This window comes from Botrytis porri (assembly GCF_014898465.1).
Source record: "Botrytis porri strain MUCL 3234 chromosome Unknown BPOR_008, whole genome shotgun sequence".
Classification (NCBI taxonomy): domain Eukaryota; kingdom Fungi; phylum Ascomycota; class Leotiomycetes; order Helotiales; family Sclerotiniaceae; genus Botrytis; species Botrytis porri.
This window is the reverse complement of record NW_024066082.1, coordinates 1478411-1503804: the sequence shown is the minus strand read 5'-3', so window position 1 is coordinate 1503804 and position 25394 is coordinate 1478411. Positions and strand designations below refer to the sequence as shown.

The 25394-nt window shown below is 40.7% G+C and overlaps 7 protein-coding genes across 7 annotated transcripts; 4 read left to right on the top strand and 3 right to left on the bottom strand.

Moving 5' to 3' along the window:
• Window positions 1–20: 20 nt before the first annotated feature.
• On the bottom strand, window positions 21–1843 carry EAF01_006561 (uncharacterized protein; the record flags this gene model as incomplete). Its single annotated transcript, XM_038914815.1, has 3 exons — window positions 21–972; window positions 1025–1582; window positions 1773–1843. The coding sequence occupies 3 exons, from the start codon at window positions 1841–1843 to the stop codon at window positions 21–23; spliced, it is 1581 nt and encodes a 526-aa protein (XP_038769770.1).
• A 279-nt stretch (window positions 1844–2122) lies between these two features.
• Window positions 2123–3233, top strand: EAF01_006560 (uncharacterized protein; the record flags this gene model as incomplete). The annotated part of the gene is made up of 4 exons (XM_038914814.1): window positions 2123–2290; window positions 2344–2399; window positions 2452–2687; window positions 2749–3233. 4 exons carry the CDS (start codon window positions 2123–2125, stop codon window positions 3231–3233), a joined length of 945 nt encoding a protein of 314 aa, XP_038769769.1.
• Window positions 3234–9268: 6035 nt separating this feature from the next.
• On the top strand, window positions 9269–11521 carry EAF01_006559 (uncharacterized protein; the record flags this gene model as incomplete). Its single annotated transcript, XM_038914813.1, has 5 exons — window positions 9269–9664; window positions 9730–9855; window positions 9906–9986; window positions 10042–11128; window positions 11160–11521. 5 exons carry the CDS (start codon window positions 9269–9271, stop codon window positions 11519–11521), a joined length of 2052 nt encoding a protein of 683 aa, XP_038769768.1.
• Window positions 11522–12875: 1354 nt separating this feature from the next.
• EAF01_006558 (uncharacterized protein) lies at window positions 12876–13793 on the bottom strand (the record flags this gene model as incomplete). Its single annotated transcript, XM_038914812.1, has 2 exons — window positions 12876–13698; window positions 13777–13793. The coding sequence occupies 2 exons, from the start codon at window positions 13791–13793 to the stop codon at window positions 12876–12878; spliced, it is 840 nt and encodes a 279-aa protein (XP_038769767.1).
• Window positions 13794–13997: 204 nt separating this feature from the next.
• Window positions 13998–15074, top strand: EAF01_006557 (uncharacterized protein; the record flags this gene model as incomplete). Its single annotated transcript, XM_038914811.1, has 4 exons — window positions 13998–14090; window positions 14161–14656; window positions 14745–14884; window positions 14961–15074. The coding sequence occupies 4 exons, from the start codon at window positions 13998–14000 to the stop codon at window positions 15072–15074; spliced, it is 843 nt and encodes a 280-aa protein (XP_038769766.1).
• Window positions 15075–17581: 2507 nt separating this feature from the next.
• EAF01_006556 (uncharacterized protein) lies at window positions 17582–18882 on the bottom strand (the record flags this gene model as incomplete). Its single annotated transcript, XM_038914810.1, has 3 exons — window positions 17582–17953; window positions 18026–18536; window positions 18650–18882. 3 exons carry the CDS (start codon window positions 18880–18882, stop codon window positions 17582–17584), a joined length of 1116 nt encoding a protein of 371 aa, XP_038769765.1.
• A 1017-nt stretch (window positions 18883–19899) lies between these two features.
• On the top strand, window positions 19900–22628 carry EAF01_006555 (uncharacterized protein; the record flags this gene model as incomplete). The annotated part of the gene is made up of 4 exons (XM_038914809.1): window positions 19900–20322; window positions 20372–20478; window positions 20560–22093; window positions 22155–22628. 4 exons carry the CDS (start codon window positions 19900–19902, stop codon window positions 22626–22628), a joined length of 2538 nt encoding a protein of 845 aa, XP_038769764.1.
• Between the last annotated feature and the right edge of the window lie 2766 nt (window positions 22629–25394).

Genomic DNA, 25394 nt, shown 5'->3' with positions numbered 1-25394 from the left:
ACTTTATATACACCCATCCTTTAATAAACACCTCCTCTCCCCCTCACACTTGCTCCATTAACACTGGCTCCAAACCCTGTCGGCGTTTCGCCTCTCCTACCCCTATCTCCAGGGCCCGTGAAACTTCCAAGTTGCAACGCTTGAATACTTTCCCTACTCGCGCCAATTTTACCAGCCACCTGTAAAATACTCTGCTCAAACTCCACAAGTGCCAATCCCAACTCTTGGACCTGGTTTTCTTGTTGATAAGCTCTTCCATTTCTGCGCGCTAGTAAGGCTTGGGTTTGTTGCGCTGTGCTTTGTTCTAGGCTCTTGAGATGCGCTTCTAATTCAGTGAAATTATTCTGGTACTTCTTGAGCGTGGCGTCTAATTCATCGGCGGTAGCGGAGAAAAATGACACCAAATCTTGAGCATCAGTGTCATTGGCTGCACTATTGGGGTTGTTCGTAGATTTGGTAGCCCAGATGCCAGGGGTCTGATATTGGGTTGGCAATTTTTGATTATCGATTGCGCGGAAACTTAGAGTAGCATTGTCCGCGTCTTTCTTTATCAATTGACGAACTTGGTCAATCTCTGTGGCGTCGCGTTCCATGGCTTCCTCCATGCCGAGTAATTTTCTCCGGCAAAATTCGACGTCGTTGGGAATGTGCTCAAGAAGCTTGCCATGTTGGGGCATGATGGCATCGCAGTCGTTTTTCATGGCTATTTGAGCTTGAATTACTTGGTCGAAGTGTTCGATTTGTTTTTGTACGGTTTCGTTAAGGTCGTTGAATCGTGTCGTGCCGCGCATTTGGCTTAGGTCAATCTGAACGCCTGGAACAAGTTGAGGCTGTTGGGATTGACCCAGGAAACGACTACCCCCAAGCATATTGTTGTTTATTTGGCCTTGTGGTTGATTTTGAGCTGGTGCGCCGAAAAGAGAGGATGTTTGCTGTGGTTGGGATTGAGTTTGAGTTTGTTGACTTGCGCCACTAAGCTAGTTAGTTGATGTATCATTATTTTTTCATCGCGATGGTCACATACAAGAGACCTCCAGATGCTGCAGGTTTTGCTTGATTTAAATTTCCAAATAATCCACCTCCATTCTGCGCAGGTTGTGACGAGGCAGTACCACCAAATAATCCACCACCTGTATTTGCGCCAGTTGTCTGATTATTGGATTGTGCTCCCCCAAGCCCGCCACCTGTAGCTCCTTGAGTCTGGTTATTGTTAGTGGTCGCAGATCCGAACAACCCGCCCGTTGCAGGAGCAGTCGTCGCGGCAGTCGTTGAACCGAATAATCCACCCCCAGTTGAAGCCAGTTGAGAAGTGCTGGCGTTTCCGAACAATCCACCAGTCGCAGGTTGAGCAGGAGCGGCTCCAAACAATCCTCCAGTTGCCGGCGCAGAGGTTGATGCTGCAGGAGCTGAGCCAAATAAACCACCGGTAGACGGAGCAGCTGAAGTTGTTGAACCAAATAAACCACCAGATTGAGGAGCAGATGTAGTTGCAGGTGCGCCGAAAAGACCTGTGGAAGGCTTTGCAGCCTGTGTACTTCCAAACATTCCTCCTGATAATGGCTGTGTCGTTCCTGATCCGCTACTGGATGAAATGTTAGAATCGCTCTTTCTTTGTTTCGTTCAATGTTCTTTCTCCCTCTGTGAAATCTTTCACAATGAATTATTTTGAGAGCTTTCCCTTTGCTCCACAAAAAGCTTGGGCAATGAGTTGGTTGACACGACCAAATAAATAAACCTTTGAATTGGGCAATTCAATTGAATAATTAACTTACAATAAAGAATTGGCAGAATTGGTATTAATACTTAATCCACCTGGACCAGAAAAAGATCTCGTTAAAGCCATGTGAAAATAATTTATTGTTTGTGACCTTTCTTGGGGATGAAATTCAAGTAAAATCAATGAATAATAATAAGAGAGAGCTTTAATAATTGTCCAGGGCCATCTCGTCCTAAAACTTAAGCCTAAACGCGTCTAATATTCACTAAGACTGAGGCGACGAGGCTATTGTGTTACAGTACATGCCATACCTATTTACCATACTTAGCTAGCTAGGTAGCATCGCGACAACTTTCCATCCCAGAAATCACAACACGGACTCTCAATACAACCTCAATAATCAAAATGGATATCGATGAAGATGATGATTTTTATGCGCCCGAAGAGAGTGCGCCGCTTTCATTGAATCAAGTCGCTCCAACAGAAGCTGCGCAGTCTGAAGTTAAAGCCGAACAACAGGATGAAGATTTAGAGGAGGGTGAGGAGGAAGATGAGGATGAGGATAGTGACTCGGTATGATATGGTTACCTCGAAGCTCTGTATAGCTTTCGCTGATACGGATGTAGGACATAGATATTATCACAGAAAAGAAAGATGGTGCTCCGCCGTCCACCAAGCCTCAGTATGTTTTGCGCCCAGCTTATTGTGCTTAGTTAGTATTAATGTCAAAATAGAAGCACAAAATACGATAAATTGCCAGGCACTGATCTTCCAAGCCATACGAAAACCACGACCGAAGCGGATGAGAAAGCACCCAGCGCGAAAACGGAAAAAGTAAAGAAGGACCCCGAGACACCAGCGATATCTGGTGCAGAATTACCTGGACTAGCGATATCAAAAATTGATGTAAATGCGAAGCCTATGTATGAGCCAGCCGGAAAACCAATCACACAGATTAACATCGATGAAGGTATTCAGCTCTCTTTTAATTTACCCCAAATTATGCATGTAATTAATCTCAACCCATTCAGATCTCAACGAAAACGACAAACCTTGGAGAAGACCCGGTACCGATATATCTGATTACTTCAACTACGGTTTCGATGAATTTACCTGGGCCCTTTACGCCAACAAACAAGAATCATTACGCTCAGAATTCGACCCCAATAAAATCGCACAGAACAATAAGAAAATGTTTGAGGATATGAATATGATGATGGCTATGGGGGGAATGCCGGGAATGCAAGCTGCAGGCGGTATGCCTGGGATGGAGGGAATGACACCAGAAATGATGCAGCAAATGCAACAGATGATGGCAGCGGGTGGGATGGATCCTAGCCAGATGGACCCCTCGATATTTGGAGGCGCGAATTCGGCGGGAGGTGCGGGGGGATTTGGAGGAGGTCAATTTGGCGGTGGAGGGTTTGATCAAGGCATGATGGGTTCTGGAGGTGAAAATACTAATAGGGGAGGTTTTGGAAGAGGCAGAGGTAGAAGAGGAAGAGGAAATTGGTAAATATGATGATATACCTCAGAGGTCATATCTCTAAGTTTGATGAGGCATCTTAGTCGAGCCGAAGTATACCCAGAAATTTCAAAACAGAATCAACTTTGAAAAGGGGCTTGAAAGTCAAGCTTCCCTCGAAGCGAACACGTGATGGCGAAGTGTAAACAGGTTTGTTTTTTGTAGGTCTTCTACCAGTACGTTCCTCAACTGATGGGGATGATACTTTCAGTGTTATGGTATCATGGTAGTAAAGATACAAGACTGCATGCTTAAAAGCTTCATTTGTCATGGCATCTAGTAATGGAATGAAGTTTTCTCTTTTAGTTAGTGTAATTGTAATCTGTACTGTTGGGTTTCTCTTTACTGTTTGCTTTATTGGAGTTTTGGAGTTATAATTTTGCTTTTGGGATATTTGATATTGATAGTTACTGCGCGCTAGAACAAAGAATTAAGTATGGCTTGTCATGGTAAAGGAATATTGTAATATTATGTTCCAAGCTTGTAGTTGGTATTTGCTGTGGTACCTTGTATTGCACAATACCCTTAATCATTATGACCATCTCCTACTTTGTATACATGTAATAGTAGGATGGTGGGTTTGCATTCCGAAGTCAACGACTATCCTTCAATATACCGTTAGAAAACTGGTGAGCGAGTATAATTTAGATATTGATGATAAATCTCTGTGTGTTTGCGGAGGCACAAGACTTCGAGTCTACTGTGTAGGCTGTCTGCAAGTGGCAATGTAAAAATCGCAAGAATCTGTAAACCTTTTAGCATTATTGCTACGTAGTTCAGTTATGGAATCCCAACGGAGCATGTACGCCTGTACCAACTTCGGCGCGCATCTATCAAATGCCAGTGGCACAACTGTTCCTGATGTGTACCCAATTCTAGATGCGACTCTCAATTGCGTGGTATAACAAGCGCGCCGAGGGCCGTTGTTTGCAATTGATAATCGAGACTTGCACCGTAGAGACCTATCGTCTAGGCGCGTACTTTCCAACATGGAGTGGAGCAGAAGATGACATTGAGCCCGAGTGTGTGAGAAACCCGAGTAGCCTTCCTTCTTGTTCTTCACAACTTCTTTTGAAGTGCTGCCAGTGACTGCGAAATATAAGAGGCCTTCGGCTGCCTTTGATGGTGATGATCCGCCCCAAGCATGAACTCTAGTGGCAATCTCTTCCTCCCCAACCTGCCTTCAGTCTTCTTGTTCATTTTAGTAATAGATGGGTTTCGTCAAGAGCAGATGATATTGATCTCGTCCAAGCGTTCTTGTAATTGTTGGGGGTTGCAGTCGACTGAAAGAAAGTAACAATTAGCAAAATTCATTGAGCCCAAAACGTCACCCTTGACCAGCTCTGGATCACACTTGCCAGATTTATTTATTGTATTGAAGTGTAGTAGTTGATGCCAAACTCAACATTTTAATGATTGCTGCTGCCAGATAGAAGGCTTTGTGCTTTGGTTCTTGTAGTTGAAATAATTGGCGGTGTTGTGTTCAACTGTTCTGGAAGTCTTTTTGAGGTCTGCGAAGCAGGCCAAGGTCTACTACCTTAGATTGATTGATCATAACAATTACAAATAATGCCTGAGTGAGTGTGTTGGAAGTTATAGAAATTATACGATGGACCTCCCAATGGTTGTTGAAGAGTTGCCATGGTTTACACCAGTTGCAAAGGACGTGGTTCATGAGAGTGGTGGTAAGTAAGCTTTTTGTCTACTGAGCACAAGAATAGTGTCTGTGGAAAAAAACTGTATACATCATAACATTTGGACATTGTCCTTGGTGCTCTGCCAGAGTTAGTTGCACGTTTTGAAGGGTCTTGACTTTTTGACTTTTTGAGATGAACTGTTGACGGAATCCGGAAAAGCATAGGTGTATACTATCAAAATTCAGACAAAACAAAGAGACATTCAGTCAGATAAAAGTGTTTTGGTGAACTTGGTAGGATCATTTGGATACGTCAAGTCCCTATAGTTAGATTTCGATTTCTAGAAAAGTTCTGGACAACTTATTAATGAGCTCAGAGATGAAGTCAGCTTACAAGCTCAGGCTCCCGATGAACGACATGGTCTCAAGCATTACTTGATCAATATAAAGGCATATTCACCCTCATAGGACACTCTTTCAAACCACAGTTTATTAATTTCAATTGCCAGGTCTAACAAGGAGCTGGTATAGTTGGAAAGGTCAATTACTGATCTAGAATTATCCTTATGAAGCAAATACAGAAGAATACAGCCCAAGATTGTAATCGCTACCTCCCAATGCATTTAATGGCAAGTAGAATGATGTAAATGGATTAAGTATATCCCACAAAGGGTCATTAGAAGTGAGATACTACATATATTCCCTCCAGAAAGCCTATGATTAGACCGGGAGTATGCACCGCAACGTGACCTGTAGCCTGCTCTCTCAAAGAGGCTTAGGACTGAAGGAATATCCCTGCAAACTTCAAGGCTAGGCTTCTCTCGTAGATTTGAGCAGCTTCCTGCCAAGTATCTTTGCACAAATAGGTATCTTCTCTTGCTTCTTTCTAAAGCACCAACAACGAAACCATCAAAATACCAAAAACAATCGAAAATGGGCACAACAACCCTTAGGAAGCATCAAAAAAGTAAGTTACCTTCATCAAATTCTACGTTTATCTCTTTCAAAAGGCACTTGTATCTATTTTACCATAATTCGACGGCTCTGCCTGCAAATTCAGTGTGAAAAGCATGGATTTTGCACCAGATGCGCAGCAGACCCCGAGATATCATTCCATCAGGTACCTCGAGCAATCCCTATTCAATTTAAATTAGTACTATGGTAATCTTTGATAGCATGTTACTAATTTGAATTGATTCAGATACGCTTCCACTTTGCGAACATTCTATCTTTCGTGAAAGACTAAACTGACCAGATTATCCTCGCCGCCGACAGACTCGAAAATACAGTGAGTTCTGTCCTTTGTACTTCTTTTATCTTTATCCCATGCGATAATCCTACTACCTTAACAGTTTTGGTCTATTGCTAACAATATTTACAAACAGGTGAGCACCTTCCATTACTCCCAAGTTTGCGCGAACAACAAGTCTAGTCGTCGGCATCTATCCTCCTCCAAATGTGTACGTTCACTCTTATACTTATCTCAGCTCTCTACACTCAGCTCTTTCTACACTCGTCTTCCCTGTGGACCATGATGGTATTGTCTACCAAGTTCCAACAGTCGGTGTAATTTCGTGCTCTAAATAATGCTTTCTCATACTGCCGACCTCGTTTACGAGGAGGATCAAGCACCGCAGTTCGGGCGTCCTTCCGTGTTCCTATAATTTATCATCTCCCTAATTTCCGTCAATGTAGCATGCCTCCGCTTCCATTGAGTATTACTGATTTTGAACTCCTCGCAGTCTCTCCTCTTCAATCGGAGCCTTAAGTGGAATTTAACAATTGTTAAACTGATCATGGTCTCTAGAAAGCACCCAAAAATGTTAAACCCCTAAAATAGCAACAAAAAAAGTGAGTAAAAACCTCCTTACAAGCTTCACCGGCTTATGTATGACAATAAAACGGCTCTATACTAACTATTTCCAGTGGCCCCTCCGACTGGGGCAACTCAATGCCATTTTAACCAGGGTACGAAACACTTTCCATTATATCTCTTCCACTCGTACAGAAAAGATCATGATTCTATATCTGTTCACCGCGGGCACGATTCTTGTCGAAAAGCCTGACGAAGTAAACTCAATTGCTTGATAATTTATGGCCAACAAGCGTTGTAAGCTGCGTACAAGAAAAGAAACTGGTTTCAGGTGGGCTTTAGCATAACCAGACCAACTCATATCTAGTGTACATTTAGCTTCAAGTCGAAGCCAAGTATTACACTTTGGAGCTCTCATTATGGTAGTGGGGATCTAAAATTCTACATGCACCTTGAGAGTTCCCCCTTCCACATGCAAATGTTCCACCCACTTGTTCGCTTGAATCTAAAACATGGCCGGTCCACAGGAATTGCTGGGTATTGGTGAATCTGAATGATTTTGGAATTGTCGCTAACAGCCTCCCTACTCATCTAGTATCTATATAAGCTTCCCTTAAGTTAACGAAAAATGCCAACAAGAACCTTTAGTGTTTATTTGGAACTCCATGCCTCTAGCACGGCACAGGCTTCGGCCTTCATAAAGGTACGCCCAGCCACAGCAGACTTCTTTCTTCGCAAAGCTATATCTTCGGTACATCTCTCTTTTATCGTCGTTGTCCTTCTACTTTGTCGCTGTCACTGGAGCTTCTTTATGTCAGAACTTCCGGGCTTCATTCCCACTTCACAACCATGAGGTAGGCAATGACCTGTCACTGGTCTATTTGGCACTTCTGTGTTATATAGAGTAGTGACATACAAGTCTGTTGTCCGTTGAACTTTGATACTGGCAATGATTGGTGGCTGAAGTCTCTGACTATCAATATTGCTGACTCCACTTTGAAGCAATCACGCTGTTTTTTCTTATTGGTATTGGTGATTGTCTCGGTTGCTATGGAGGTGAATATGCGCTGTGTCAATTGGCTCTTAGTCGTGCAATTCATGCTAGCTGCATGTAACCAACCATAATGTTTGGCATCCGCCAGTATTTGCCGCTTGAGAGTGTCAGTACTTCAAGCGATGCCAAGTAAACTTCTATTCCATCTGCGGATATGTCTGTTGCAATCTGTGTATGAAAGCTCAATACAAGACCGAATCATCGCAAAAGAAGAAGGGAATTGCAGATGAAGTCAGCCTGATCTATACCCAACTATTCATCACTTCTACCAAGATATTTTGAATGAGGATGAAATCAAGACCGCCCTGCTATCATCAATTTTCCATATTTTATCCACTTTTCCACCAGAGACTTCTGAACAATCTATAAGTTCCTGTCATAATATGTGAATGCAACCACATGTTACTGTGCACTTTGGTTATGGGGTACGACCAAGACTCTAAAGGAACTGATCAATATACACTTGTGTTATATATGATCATTACCTCCATTCTCACGCAGGTGCATTCATCATATAACTCCGGACTATCTGATTTCCTCGTATAAAGCTATATTACATGTACTCTAAAAAGTGGCTAAAATACAAGAAGGCACTTACAAATACGCATTTGTTCTAGAAATACAAGCGTACCGAAGATACTAGTATATACTGTATCGCCTGATGATTGGAAAGGTCCATTCACATAGGCCCACTTTTCTATTCAAAGAGATTGTGGAAAGGGGTTCAGACGAGAACTCAATACAATACAATCATTATATCCCAGGGCAACAGGCCACTCTTTTACGATTCAAATCACTACCAGTTTTCATTTCTCCCATTTTGACTGGCTCTTACAAATCACCTAAAATCTCATTACCTCGGTTTTTGTACGGGTTATCTCCTAAGCTTTCAGGTTCCCCAATCAACCAATACGGCTCCTCGCTTGGTTCATTTCCCTCTTGAAATCAGCCTCCATTCACGGTTTGAATTCACTTAAATATATTTCTTGATCACATTGACTTGTACCCACTTTATTTGGTTCCTCTCCTCTCCTCTCCTCTCCTCCACTTCCTTTCCCTTGTTTTTAAAACATTAACCTACCCCTCCCTACTTTCTGACTTCAACTTCCTAGAATTCTACAACCTCTTTCCTTCAATCCCACATACAATTCAATACAGGCAAAAACAATCAATACAAAGTACAGCAAAAACAATACAAGGTCCATCAAATATTCTCTTGTTCGTTGCTTCTTTGCTTTCTTGCTTGCTATTGTCTTTCTTGTCTAATCATCATACTACACCATACTTTCTTTAAAATAATCAACACAAGTTGTCGCATCCAGACTTATTTCCGTACTCTTTGGTCTGCAGATACTCAAGACTATTTTCAGCTTCGCACACCAACGTGTAGTTAGTACAACATTTCATTCATTCATACATATTCTTTCACATTGAGATATTTACTCTTGCCTTTCTTGATTTCCGACGCAAGAATAATTCACCTTTAAAAAATATTGACTAACTTTCTTATTCATTTCCAGAAGATGGACCAAGACGACAATAGTTCCGAGTACGGTACTAGCGGATACCCTGAGGAGCACGTCCGACCAATGTTGTCAGCTCCTCGGGGTCCCCCTGGTCCGTACCGGGCCATTTACTCTGACCTGAACGACATGAAGGAGACAAAGCGCCGCCGAATCGAGGACCGCTTGGATGCAGCCTACGACGAGGGACGCTTGAGTGGTGCTCCTGTTGACCCTGCCGATCAGCGAGAATTCATCAAGGACTTGTTCGAGGCGTTCAACTCCGTCGAAACAGAGGGCGATGACGCCATTATTGACAAACCGACCAAACACGGCAGATTGTCGCAAGCAGCCACCAAGTTTAAGGAAAATCGCTATCCAGCCTATGCTATAGAGGAAGTATGCTGGGAAATCTTCGTAAGTGGACCTCCTACTTATTCCTAAGCCCCTCTCATTCCAGAATACTAATGGAAAAATCGCAGGACAAGGCTAGAATTGTACAGATGGATGTCAAACTCCTAGAAGCATTTCACGAGTCAAAGTTTGAGGGACCAATGATACATACTTCGTTTGGTCAACGTTGGACAGCTATTTGTGGCGCCTGCACTGTGAGTATGCATTCAATGCTCCAAGAAATGCAATCTAATCTATTTTGTAGTCTTCTAAGGCCTTGTGCAAAATGTTGTTGGACGCTCCATACCTCGATCGCTTCGTTAGTCATCCACAGGGAGAGCTGAAGGTAAACAATTTTGTCCTTTCCTATCTTTGTGCTGTTGCTAACATATGAATTTCAGATGAAGCTCAATAACAAAAAGATCAACGCTCAGCGCGACGCGCAAAATGAAATTGGGCGTCAATTCTTGAGCAAAGGCGTCGGACCCGAAGCAGCGGCTACTGCTTTAGCCAAATTGCTCCCTGAAGAGGCACAGCCATATGATAAGTATGCCCGCTTCAGCCCTCATCAATCTTCTGGCGGTAATACAGCTGGTCTAAAGACGCCAATAGCCCTAGTTCGCGTTCAGCCTGCTCGATCCGCTGCCACTAACTCAACGAAGCGCAAGAATATGTCAGAGTCGGAGGATGAAGATGAGTCGGAGGACGATTACATCGACTCAGCAGTCAGATCCAACGCCAGACCAAATCTTCGAGGCCGTCGAGCGACTCACAAGACCCCTACACGATCCAATACCAGCAACTCTGTCATGAGCAAGACTCCGCAATCCAAGAAGTCCAAGGGGCAGCCGATCAACACACGCTCACGTCTCATCAATACTAAAACTCCTGTTAAATCACAGGAAGTAGTTGAAGCCGAAGCTGAGGATGACTATAAGAAGATGATTTGTCGACTTCTTGGTCTTGACCCTAAGAATGCCAAAGTCATGGCTTATAGTCTGGAGGATCTGAGATGGTATGCGAGAGCATACAATGTCGACTATATGGAAACTGTATGGTCACACCCACAATGGCCTGATTACAAGGGACTCGGACATGTTCTTAAGGATAAGAACGACAACCGTGTGGACCACTTTTCTATCATCATCAAATCCTTGATGCCGCTTGCTAAGCTGCGGGGAGATTACGTCGACGGTAAATTGATGTCACATAGAAATAGGACCTTCAAGCCTAAGTCACAAGAAGATCGCATGGCGCTTGGTTCTGCTATGAATGCAGTACGTTTTCACGCTGGATATCCTGCTCCCGTCAGTATCGAGTCTCATGGTACCCCACAAATGATTGCAGAGAACACCAATTTCAAGCCTCAAGTACGTCGGCCCGTTGATTATCAACAATTCGATCACGGTTACTATCAACGTTCAAGTACATATGATCAATCCGCCTCGCAGTATTATCCCTACAGCCATAACCGTTCTCAGCATGCTAGTCATTCACCTCACTTAGCTCCTTCCACCAGTAGGGGCTATAGCGATGGCTCGTTTCAACAAGGACATATGGGCAATCAACAATCATTCACTCCCCATCCGAGTTACAGCTTCAACACTTTTGGTTCTAATCCTCAAGCCGGCACTATTTTCAATGATGGTCATGGATTCTCTGGTCCGACGCAAACTGGCTATGTCACCCTCGTTCAGAGATCGGACCCCTAGCTATAACCATAATCATACTGTCCCAAGCAGTCCTTACACCACCCCTCAGCTTGGTCATAATGTTGGCCTTGTCTCACAAAGTCCACATTTACCCAGTCTTACCACTCAACAAAGCGATGGCACGTATCCAGACCCGGAGGATTGCTCTAGTCAACAAAACTCGCAATAGATTCAAGATTCAATCTTCGATAATCGAGTCATTATGCACACAGTAACAGCGCCATACATACGATTCTTTAATTCTGCTTCTTGCCGGTTATTATTGCGGTAGCTTGACTCTATGGGTTCAGATATCGACTTGTTTGACACCATACATGCATTTTTTTACTCTTTATCTCCGACTCACGCAATGCTTACTGATATCTGTATCATATGAGCTCTAGGAGCTTATATGCTACTTCTCGCAAAAGAGGTATCTTCGTTTGTATTGTGCCACCCACTCTACCGTCTTGCATGATTTCATTCGACCATTGGACTCACTGAGCTCCAGTGTCAATCGATCCATTGACGTCCCTTCAAAAGCTTTATTTATTCATATTTCCAACTGCAAGGTGAATGGATACACTGCACCATAGATACATTCAGCATCACTCATACAGCGGAGTTTTCGGAAAACGATACCCAGGGTATTTTCATAGCAACTCGCATTCGCATGGCATTTACGACATTTACAACACTTTCTTTGGTACTGGCATGGTTCTATAATCACGGGCATTACATTGCAAGGTGTTGACGGCCTTATTTCAGGCTCTTCTAGGATATAAGGCATAGCGATGGAGTTGGGAAAAGATACCCAAGCGTTCTTTACGGTTCTACAGCGGGATTTTCAGTTTTCTTTTCAGTTATCATGGCTTCTCATTTATGAGACATTGCATTCGTGCCTTTTCTCTGTATTTTAATTTTCTTTCTTTAGATCGTTGTTCCAATTGCTTGCAATGGATAACTTTCCTGTATTTTAGCATTACTTTCTTTTGTCTGCGACCCTTCGAGGGCTTCAATCTTCAATGAGACGATATATTCTCACCATTTTGATGTGCAAACTTGCACCCTACTATGTTGATTGATGACAGTGACTTTATGGAATTGAATGGTGCTAATTGACTTGAGTGTATTCATAATGACATGCCAAAGCATTGCATAGATGTAGTGAAGTTAAGCTTACCGAGTTGAATGAATGATGACGACCTCTGACCTATTCATTACCTCTCTTCACTTCATGAAACTTGTTTAGTCGAGCCGATATTCTTTGCGTCCTAATGAATACTGCAACACTGCTCTCATACGAGTTTCTTAAGATGAACGGGATCCGGATTAGACAGGAGAAACGATACCATCAATTCCTTTTCCTTTCTTTCCGCACAAACTTTACATGTGTTGGTTTCATGCCTGAGAAGTTTTCATCATGGTAGATTATACCAGGCTAACTGGCAAGGTATCTTAATTTTATAATAATTCCTCGAAAGTCTATCGGATTTGTATATTCTATCGCGAAGCATCTATGTGCAAGTTTCAGTATCTCTCTTCTAGTTTACCAAAATCCCATATTTTTCATAGGGAAAGTTCTCTAGGGTCTCCAAATAATCACCCCATCCATCTCCCACCGTACCAACGACACCATCTTCCTTCAAGTTTCCTCCTTCTCCCGTCGATCCTGCTAGAACTTCTTCTTCTCTCCCTACAAACTCGTTCTTTAATTCCGGATGCGGACACCACACTACTCTCATTCCTGCTCTCCTCCCACTTTCTACACCTGGCACAGAGTCTTCAAATACTAGACATTCTTCCGCCTTCACGGGCTCCTCCCCTTCTTCTAAACTCTGATTTATAGTGTCCAATGCTAGTCGATAAATATCTGGAGCAGGTTTGCCACGTCCAGGTGCAATTCTTGGATCATCACCTAGAACTTTTCGATGCGGAGGAAAGACTTCGAAAAGTGTTACGTGATTCATAGTTTTGGCATCGTACATCTCCTTGTGACTACTCGTCGCTAGAGCAATGTGTAGCCCCCTTTCCTTCTCTCCTTCCTTTGCTACTGATCTTGCATGCTTTAACTCTTCTAAGAGCTTCGTTACACCAGGTAATGGCATACAAGTTTTAAATAATTCTCGCTTGAGGGATTCTTGTTCTTCGATGTATTGCTCACGGGAAATTGGGAGGTTGGCCCAGGTAAAGAAAATCTCGCTGGCGGAAGCTGCAGGTCGACCTTGTAGTTGTGCTTTTATGGACCAGGGAAGTGGTGGCCTGTTATACTTTTCGAGAAGGGTGTTGGTGACGATAGAGTATTTGTCTTCGGAATCGAGAAGGAGTCCGTCCATGTCGAAGAGACATGCTCGGATTGGGGGAAAGCTGGCATGATGTTAGACGGAGTTTTATAGAAGAGAGGCAAAAGAGGGTGGGAAGCAAGGTTTCCATGTAAAAACCTACTCTGTTCGAGGTGTCATATTTGCGGTCCTGTGCTACAACTCTAATGTCAATAGAGTCTAAAGCTGGCGTGAGTGAAGTGTCGGGGTTAAGATGTTGGCGGGGTACATATCACACGCGGTCGGTGCGGCCGATGCGGTATTATTTCCGCTCATACATGCTCATGCCAGCAGACCATACGGACTACAAGATACAAGAATACACCCCGAAATCATTCATTCATCATGACGACACGTACCGAAAAGTTTCAGCGCAAACCTGATGCCGAACCTTCAGAGGCTGAAGAGATCCTAAGATTCTCTCCTGAAGAAGAAGCTGTGCGTATTTCACCATTTTACGATGCGCAACCACATTCCATCTACTTATTGCTAATGGCGTAAATGACAGTCACTCCTCGCCGAATCTAACACACTAAAAGCCGCCGCCAATACTCTATTTTCTCAGAAATCATACCAAGAAGCTATCGATACATACGAAAGCGCATTATCGACGTGTCCGAAATATTTAGAATATGAGAGAGCAGTATTGAAGAGTAATGTGGCGGCTTGTCATTTGAAATTAGAGGCATGGAAGGAAGCTGCCAAAGCAAGTTCAGAAGCTTTAGATGGGCTAGAGAAGTTGCAGAAAGACGAGGCGACAGATAAGAAGAAGGATGAGGATGAGAAAGCAGGGAAGGAGGAGGTGAAAGAACAGGAAGAAGCAGACGAGGAAATTATCAGTGAGGGAGCTACAAAGGCAGAAGATACCAGAGGCAAGAATATTGATGATGCGAAAGAAAGTCGAGCAAAAGATATTGAGAGAATAAGGGCGAAAGCTCTGATGAGAAGGGCGAGGGCTAGGAGTGAACAGGACGGATGGTCTACTTTAGCTGGTGCTGTGGAAGGTACAGTTGTTCATCTCTTTACTTCATTGGCAATGTCTCATGCTGGTATTCGGAGTCTCGATTTAACATATTACACCCCGCAATATAGATTACAAACTCCTCTCAACCTTTACCAACCTCTCCGCCATCGACCGCAAAACAGTTGAAACACAACTTCGCGTTCTACCACCAAAAAGTAAAGCAGCACAAGACAGAGAAATGGGCGAGATGATGGGGAAATTAAAGCAGGTTAGTTTGATTGATTCTTGTAAGTCCTATTTCTTTTCGCTCATAAAAGCTTACGATTGGGGGTATGATACTCTAGTTCGGAAATGGCATACTGAAGCCTTTTGGATTATCTACCGATAATTTCCAGATGGTCAAAGATGAGAAGACTGGTGGGTATAGTATGAATTTCAATCAAGGAGGGGATTCATAATTCCAAAAATTTGGCCGGAAATCACAATCAAGACTTTGCGGCTCCAAGGCAGGACCAGAGGTCACATAATAATTGTCTATCAATCTCGAGAGTAAGTATATTTGGGTGCATACTACGCCATTCTGAGGCGTACATTCTACATCCTTACACTTCTAAGCAGCCGGTATGTACTAGGATAATGGATTCTGATTATGGCTTTGCTATACTGCACCTTCACCTATCACAACGTATCCTCCCGGGCGTGCTTTGTGCACCCATTCGATGAAAAGAATATAATCTGTTTCACAAGGTCTGCACCATGCTTATCTTTTGCGCTTCGTATATCGATTCCACATGATACTCTTTTGTTAAGTCCACAATGACATTTGTACAGACGAATGCAAACCCCCTTATATGCTTGACACTCTTACGCCCGAAAATAACCCCCACGAATTGATCCCCCCACATGTTCTTAGTCCTCTCCTTTTATTCGCTTACACAATTGCGACCTCTATCTTGGCTATTTTAAAGTCAATGTCCCGTACGAAATATGGCCTCGAATAAGGTCAACTCACTAATCAATACTGCCCTATAATTTCTCCACGATCTCTTGCCTTTCTACGTCTTCTTTCTTTCTCTTGTAAGCTACAGACTGACCGAAAATGCGGCGAGTCTCAAATACACTTCCCTGGTGCAAGGTTGGAGGGAAGGAGCCTTAGATACGCTTGTCTTACTGTACCATCGTACCGTATTACACAGATTTCCTTTGTTTTACTGACGGGGAGCTCATTTTTCAATTGACCTTCCATTCTTCGTTGACACTCGGAACTGTTTCCAGTTCTAAATTACTTCCGAGACCGAGACATTCTACCTCTCTGCTTCGCGCTACACTTTTGTACGACCTTTCCCTATTCATTGAGGAAGAGGTCAAGCCGTCGCGATAAACTTAGGTTTGACAATTACAAGAAGGTACGGCATCGGGATATATATATCTACTGCATATGCATGCACCTCTATGCATGTCACCACCTTTCTCTCCTATCGAAAAATCGCTTGCAAAGAACCTACAACAAATCAATTTTACCCGTGGAAAAAAAAACGTCAAGTATATATTTGACTGGGAGTTGAAGTGTTTTGCGATGAATTATACAATCTTTAAAATCCTTTTCTATCCTTGCTTATTCATATGCCTTATTTATTTATCTTTATTCATGGGATAACATCATTTCACGGCTTCATTCCACATTATTGTATCCTCGCTTCAATTCAAACGTCTATTTTCTTCAAAACACTTTCATGAATCTACAATATCCTCACGATGATGAGATCTAGAATTCAATCTATTCTCCATCGATTATTTCTCCAAATTCAACTCTAAATCAACAAACTCTCTCACACTCCATGGAAATCAAAAGAACTGAAACCAGCCTGAATCCCACGACGTCATAATTCTTCCTCCTTCTTCCAAACGAAACCCCTGACAGCCCCACCGCTACCCCCGGATCATCACATGAAAAAGATCTGTGCGTTTTTATTATTTAAATAGGATACCAACTGACCATCGAATTCCTCAAATCCCATTATTGAAGTTTTTCGTCCGCGGTCTACAGTTTTCTCGATTGTCAGAGTACATATATTCAAAGATACATACATACATACATAAATACATACATACATATATACATACATACATATAGCGCTACGAAAAAAAGAGGAAGAGAGCGAAATATTCACAAACACAATGTCGAACTTCCAACTCCTCACAAAACCAACTCCCTTGAGTGGAGAAGCTCACCGCAAATCTCCTTCTCTTTCTTTCACGCCCTCTCTCGCGCCTCCGTCCTCGACTTCGAAGTTTACATCTACATCCAAATCTCACTCTCCGTCTTCATCCTCATCTTCAGCCCTCCGTCCTACCTTCCGTCCCCTCTACAACACCCTCTCGCTTTCCTACCGATATCCCTCCTCCGCTACCAACAATCACTCTTCCACAAACGGTACTTCCACCCCTTCCACTGCTTTTACCATCTTTCTTTCTATTTACAAATATATCGATCTTTTGGCTCGACGTTTGGCGTTTGAATTCGCGCTGTTTATGTTAGGGGGCGGGTTTAATCTCATGCTTTTGCTGTTGTGGCCTGGGTGGATACCGGTTTTGGGGGTGCTGGGGGGTTTGTGGTGGGTTTGGGGATGAGAGGTTGGGGAAAATGAATTTTGGTATTGGGATAAGGGGAACGAAGAAATCGAAAAGGGGGAGTCAATGCGGATGCGAAATAGAGGAAGTAATCACAGGAAATCTCGACAAATATGGTACGAACTTGCGCTGATATTAATATGTTATTTTGAAAGCTAATTCTTCGTTTCTATCCAGGTTTTATATTCCTAGTTGCTTTAAGGCTTCCTAGTCTATCCATCCATCTATTCCTCAATTTGTTCGATCCAGAGCGCTCCGGGTCCCGAAACAGTTATACAAGTTCTATGGACCACCGCATTTCCAATTTATACCACCAGAACCACGGAGCAGCTCCTCAAGAAAAGAAGAAGGCGTTTCCGCCAGCATCCCTCTTAACTTCAGTCTGGTAGTCCTTCTCAGGGTTAAATTCTTGCCATACGCTGGCCGGATAGATATGCTTATTCCTCTCATACCATCTGCGATCCACTACTTTTGTAAAAGTAGGATCATCGCCAAATCCTTCTAGATCCTCGACTTTCGTGGTGGGAGTTTTGGTACCACTCGAGGCAGAAGGGTGCGAGAGTGGGTTATAGGATTCAGGGATGGGGGAATCGGTGTCAAGAGGAGTTATCGAAGCGGTAGGAGGCGGTGAGGAACTGTGAGGAAAGAGGACTTGACTATTGGGTCCAAGGGTATGGTTTATGATGAAGTAGTAGAAATCGTAGTGCTAGATATTAATATAGTGAGCATTGTATCCGAAACATATCCAAAAATTCGAAGCGGGGGCAAGACAACTTACATGAGGAATAATCAAGCCCCCTCTAACCAACATCAAATCATCTACACCGACTCTGGCCCACTCTCTATTACTGTTGGTTTTCTCTCCAACCCCTAATTCGGCTCCAACTTTCCTACTCCGATCCAAGAAAACCCAAATAAAATCTCCCTTTTTCACCCTCGCTACTCCACCCGGTATATTCGTCCCATCATAAAACACAAACGGAATCGCAATCTCAGTCCCCTTGACCGCTTCTTGAATTGCCAGAAACTCCTTCCGTAACGATTCTCGCGTTTGCGCTTCTTTCAACAATGCAGATTTCGTCAGCGTTTTAGGGACGAACGAAACGCTCGAATTGACGCCTATTTTCTTCTTCTTATTTGGAATATCTGGAGTTGCGGCTCGTGAAGGATCGGACTCGGTATTTTCCCCTCCTTCTTCGACATCTACTCCGAATGATAATTTGGGTGTTCCCGCTTTCTTTTTCTTTTTCTTCAGGGGACCGGATTGAGGATCGGTGGGCGTGGAGGCGCTGTACTAATGCTATTAGTCCTATTCGCAATATTTGAATCATGTTATTCATCTCGCGCTTCTTAATTCTGGCTCCCTGAAACCCAAGCGCAAAAGAAATCAAAAGCGACTCACCCGTCGCCCACAGGTGTACTAGCTCCGCTCCTTCCGCTTCCAATCTCGTGGGCATCCCTCTCCTTCATCTCTACCGCCTCTGCCCTGCGCTTGCGAAAATCAGAAAGCTTGACCAATCCCACGGTTTGCGTACTGAGAACATCCTCGACGGTTTTCGATTGCGATGTGAAGCGTGATTGGGGATTTGGTGTGGTGGTGCGCGATGGAGGTTCGGAGGGTGAATTGGAAGACATGTTTATGGGGATGTAAATTATACTGTGAGGGAGGAATTTAGGTAACCTTGGAAATAATGGATAGATGGTGACTCGAAATGTGGCTATGGTCTTTGTGGCTGTGTTTTTGTGGCTAGTGCTGCATAAGAGATGACCTGGAGAAGTCAGATATCCATATCCAGGTAATCTTACATTATCCGGAAAAGTCACGGGATACTCGGCAATGTTATCCGAACCTCCGACGTCATTTGATGAATTGAATTGATTGATTAAGTAAAAGGATGTCACTAAGAGGTTGCTTGCAGAGAAATTACCTGTCTATTCTACCTACCTGGCAGAAACAATGTATATCTGCACATACACACATACATATATACACATATATATATATACATATATATACACATACATACATACACATATATATACATACATATATACATATACACACATACATATATACACACATACACACATACACATACGCCAAGATGTATGTATGGTGGAATATCTATCAACAATCCTCTCTCTCATTGGCAGATATTGCCTACAATTCTCGGCATGCCACCAAGTTAAATGGATTTCCCCGGAACCCTTAATGCCAAGTCTTACAAAGCTGTTGCAAATCCTGAGAAAAAAATTAATCAAGGTTTCTCTTTTTTCTTTCCACTTCTTCGTCTGCTTTCACCAGTTATTTATATCAAATCAGCCTTAAAATCGACATTTTCATGCGGTGCCAAGATTTTAAACACAACTTGGCAAAAGCTTGATTATGATGCTGGTATTTCAGCGTCATAACTCTCTTGAGCCCCTCCAAACCATCCAAATTCATCGAATCCAAATGCGACGTTATATCAAAAACCGGTAAAAACGCGTGGAAAGAGGGAGAGGAGGAGGTACGTACGAACCCATCAGTAAACGTTACTAAATCATTTCATCTGACATCTCGTAGAGTACTCGAAAGATCCTTTTTCTTAATTGACAATATAATAACTATTGACTCATCCCCCTCTTCTCTTGTCTTTTCTTTGCTTCACCATGTCATTCTATCAAAATCTTGAAGCCATTGTAACTTTATTTATACAACTTTTTGTGATATTTCCATATAGTGCTTTGACAATCAGACGACAGCGAGAATTGATCCCAAAGGATAAACAATCAATTGAACATACTGCACATTCCCCAAAGGAAGATCCGGAAAGAAAATCAGGAGCCATGATATCAGATAAAGTTTACAAGCTCTGTACGAGCCAGGAGACGGTGTCCTCATTACTTGCAAAGGATCCTACGATGGCACCGGGTGATGCTTGGAAGCAATTGTATGGAGGACATGCGGCTGGTGAGAAGGAGAGTAAGAACGAGGCTAGAAGACATCGCGATACAATTACACCGCAAGATTTGCAGAGAGCGTTGAAGTGTGGGAATTGGGGTTCATCCCAGCCAAGTGAACTATTTTTGAAGGTAAGAGGTCTTCACCTGATAATTAGAGATCATTGTTAATCATCGGCAGATGTATCATGATGCGCTATGTACTCTGGACAATAGTGTGAGCAATTGTATGGTTAGTCCGCCATTGATGGGAAGTTCTGGAGTTATGCCATTGAGTGTTATATCAGTGTATGTATCACTCAATATTCCCGAAATGATATGGGATGAATTCCCCCTTTTCAATAAATATTCTAACGAGAAAATTTTCAGGGTACCGGATATCATGCGACATATGTCAAATCTAATTGTGCGAGCCGAGAAAGAAGTTATTCTCGCAACAAATTATTGGCAAAACTCTGTCGCCTCGAAATACATTACAAATGCCATGAGAGAGCTTTCTAGAAGAGCTGGTGAGAGAGGTGAGAGAATAGTTTTCAAACTACAATATGACAGAGGAAGTGCAAAGCAATTGCTCGACAATCATTACTTCGTTCCGGAGAAGGAATATCTGGGAAAAGCTGTTGCTCTTCCTGCTGCAGAAGATATCCCAAATATCGACCTCCAGGTTATGAACTATCACAGACCCATGCTCGGAACATTCCACTGCAAATACATGGTTGTGGATAGAAAATTTGCTGTTCTCCAAAGTAATAACATTCAGGATAACGACAATATGGAGATGATGACACATTTGGAGGGACCCATTGTTGATTCGCTTTATGACATGGCTTTGATTTCTTGGCATAAGAAGTTTGAGCCGCCGTTGCCCAGTCATAATTCCCCTGCGGCTCAGGGTGGGCTGAGGTCATTTGAAAACAAAGGTCACAACGAAATTTTCGATCAAAATGGAGCAATCAGGGGCCACTCGGCTGTGGTACACCCAGAAAGAGTGCAGGCACAGGCAGCTTACTCATACGAGCCTCGAGCTTCAAATCAGCCTGGCTATATTCACCCCGAGTCTACAGTCAATGGCAATGTAGCTACAGGACCTTCAACGACTGAAAGTATCACACACCCTGTTGGAAATACGAACAAAGCGGAAGACCTCAGCAATGGAGTCGAACAGACTCAGTTAAATGGCGATCAAAATACTCACCATGGATTCGAAGTTAAAGATCTCAGAACCACAGAAATGATGGCCGAAAATGCAAGAGTACTTGCAACAACGGGAGATGCTGAGCATGTTGCTCACACCAGGGATCCCGAGAGAAATGTGCCAGCAGTCTCACCTGAAAATGGTGCTCTAGCTCAGCATGGAATTAATGGGCCAGACGTGGAGACTCGAGAATTTCTGAGTAATGGAACTCAAGTGATTCCCCAATCACAGATCGAGCATCCCTCGTCTTCCGGAAATATCCTGCTGGAACACACCACTGATGACCCTCATTACGACGAAGACATCGCTGGCGAAGTAGCCCGAGTTCAAACCGCTGTATCTCCCAAGAATGGGGAAACTAGAATTGAAGCTGTTACCCGTCATCTCAACCACACCAAAAACCCAGGCTTCAGAGGAAATGCACCAGAGTGTGCACCACAAGAAGAAATGACTCCTTACATTCCTCATCCAGTTCATGAACCATTCCCCATTGCTATGGTCTGTCGTGAACCATACGGATCCCCAAATCATAGTTCGGTGTACAATCCTCAGAATGAGGTTTGGCTTTCTGCATTAAGGAATGCTACCAAGAACGTTTTTATTCAAAGTCCAACACTTAATGCTGAGCCTTTGGTTCCGGAAATTATCAATGCTTGTGAGAGAGGTATTGATGTTTATTGCTATATTTGTCTTGGATATAATGATACTGTAAGTTTAGAATTCCTCATCTCTCAGCGATTCAATGGGAGCTTTCTAATCAATGAACTAGGGCGAACTCCTTCCAATGCAAGGCGGCACCAACGAAATGATCGCCCATAAAATGTACACCACTCTCTCCGACACCGGGAAACAGCATCTCCACTATTTTTTCTACGTGGGTAAAGACCAAACCACCCCCTTAGTAGCCAAAAAAAAGCTTCGCGATTGCCACATCAAAGTCATGATCGTAGACGAACATATCGGTATTCAAGGCAACGGAAATCAAGATACACAAAGTTGGTTCCATAGTCAGGAAATTAATGTTATGATTGATAGCGCGATGGTTTGTAAAGGGTGGATTGATGGGTTGCGGAGAAATCAAAATACACATTTGTATGGAGAGGTGGGGAAGAGTGATGGCATTTGGAAGGATGATAGGGGGGAGGAGGCGAAGGATGTTATTGGGGTTGATCCGGGGAGGTTTAGTTGGGCGAAGGGGTTCTTGGGCGCGATTAATAGGGTTAGGGGGACGGGGGATTTTTAGTGGTGGGGGGTGAGAGATGGATAGGGAGATGGGGATGAGGGAGAGGGAGAGGAAGAGGATGAGAAGTCAAAGGAGAAAGAACATGAATTACATTTCCCTGGGTATTCAAATGGGAGTTTCATTAGGTACTGGAGTTTAGGGACGAGTATACACATATGAGTAGCTATGGAGAAGGAAATATAGTATATATACAATGATTATCAACAACATCGCATTTATCCCAAAATCTACTGTACTCAAGTAAGTAGTAGATATACTCTCGAGCCATCTGAAAACTAGGTAGGTAGTACCTAACCTAACAATAACGTCAACACATCTGTCTTGAAGCTATTCCACCAGTGAGTACTCGAATTCATAGGACACTTAAAAAAGAAAGCACAATTTCACTTTAAAATTCATTAATTTCGAAATTCAATTAAAATTCAATTACAACGTATTGAATATTTATTAAATAAATGAGTTGAATTTGTTAAATATTAAAATATAATGAGTTAAAATTTAGTTTATTAATATGTAGGCTATATTACTATATGAGTTATTTTATTTTATATATAAAGTTCATCTATTTGTAATTGTATACTTTCTTTATTAACCGATAGAATTTTCTAAAACCGTTTTATATAAAACTTAATTTTTCAACAATTTAAAAAATCTAATTCTTTTTTTTAAAATCTAATTATTATTAAAGTTATTAAGAAAAAAGAGTTTTGTAGCAACAATTTCTACTAGGGTTCTATAGTAGGAGTGTTAGTATTATCATGGGAATAGTGAAGTCAATATAATACTATGATTTACATTATTATTATATTACTTGAGATTCCAAAAGCTAAAACTACAAAACGTATTACTATAATATCAAAAGATATTAATATTAATATTAGCATAGTTATATAATCCCTATCCTAATATTAACAACTCTCTAAAATTACTAAATTATATTCTTCTAGTTAATGCCTCTTTTGTCTATATAACCACCTATCTTTCTAATCTCTTTCAACTTATTTTATAATCTTAATCTTTATAATATTATTATTAATTAGGTCTTTTAAGACTTGATATAACTTGGATTTAATTATTGTATCTATAGGATTAGAATTTTCATTAATCTATTTGATCTCTATAATCTCTTATTTCTTATATACCTCTTGAATTATTATTATATTAATTATTAATCTCTTTTTGTTAGTAGTTCTAAGTTTTATAAGATAGTTGTAAAGTGATTTAGAGTCGATGTATATGATTAATAGGATCTTATAATTTAAAAAGATTTTATTAATTATACTTTTGATTACTATATTAATATTAAAATCTAAAACTATAATATAGAATTCTAATATTGTTGAACAGACTTGATAAGATGTATATATGTAATATGTATAGGTAAAAGAGTTGTTTATTTCTATTTATTCTTTTTATATGAAAAGAGAATTGCTATATTTATATATATGTACTACCTTCACTTATGTACTTTATATATATATAAAGTAAAGCATGACATGTAATGTTATGTTGTTGATCATGTGTTCCGACAAATACTAATATACTTCTAATAATTCTCTTACATTTAATAAATAATTAATGAATTATATTAACTTTATTATACTTATTTATTAAAACAATAATATATTTAATCTGAAAGAACAAATCTTTATTATTAATAAAAGATATATTAATAAATATAATCAGTTTTAAAGAATTTATATTAAATAGAACAAATTATAAACCTTTTTCCAAATTGTTAATCTATTATTGAATATACTTATTAAGAGAATTAGCATTTCCTCCTTTAAAATTAACAATTTGTATAGTATAAAATAAATCAAAAGCTATCTTTAATTAATATATTATTATAATATATACTTCTTGAGTATGTTATATAATATATTAATTCTTTATTGTTATAGATTTTCTTAATTTTCTATATATTCCTTATATATTAAATAGTTCTGATTTAATTAGGTATAAGTTTTCGTATTGATTCTTTTAATTAAAATAAATTATATTATTGTTTTGTTAAGTAATTAATTTATTATTAAATTTGAATAATATATTTAATATGAATATCTTATACTCTTTTATTATAAACTTAATATTATAAAGTTCTTTTTGTTTACAATTTATGAATTTGTTATTAATAATAATAAATATATTATCTATTTATAATCTTATAATATTAAATGCTATATTATTCTTGATTATATACAAGAGATATAGATTGTAAGTCGATTGTATCATTTTAAAGGCATTAGTATAATGCTTATAATAGGTACTAAATTAATGATTACTTGCTTTTAGGATGTTATATAATAATTATATTACTTATAGGATAAAACCTTCTAAAATATCTATCTCCACTAATAATTATATATAGAACTTTCGAATTAAATTCAATATTGATTATGTATATATTTATATAATATTATAAATACTTATGATTATCTTATTCTTTAAGAGTATAATTATTATTAATAATATAATTCGTTAGCTAACATATTGTATTATAAATAATTATATTAAAATAATACTTTTTCTTCAATTTTTCCATATTTGTATTACTAATTAAGATTTTGGAAATATTTTATTAATTCCCTTATTCTTTATTTTATTAACAAATTGTAAATTAAATATTCTCATATTTTCAGATATATTTATAATCTTTACAAATTGAAAAACATTGTTTTTAATTAAATTATTAATCTCCTTTCGTTTTAATTCGATGAAAATTATTAATATCGAATTATTAATAGATATTATAAAGTAGTTTAT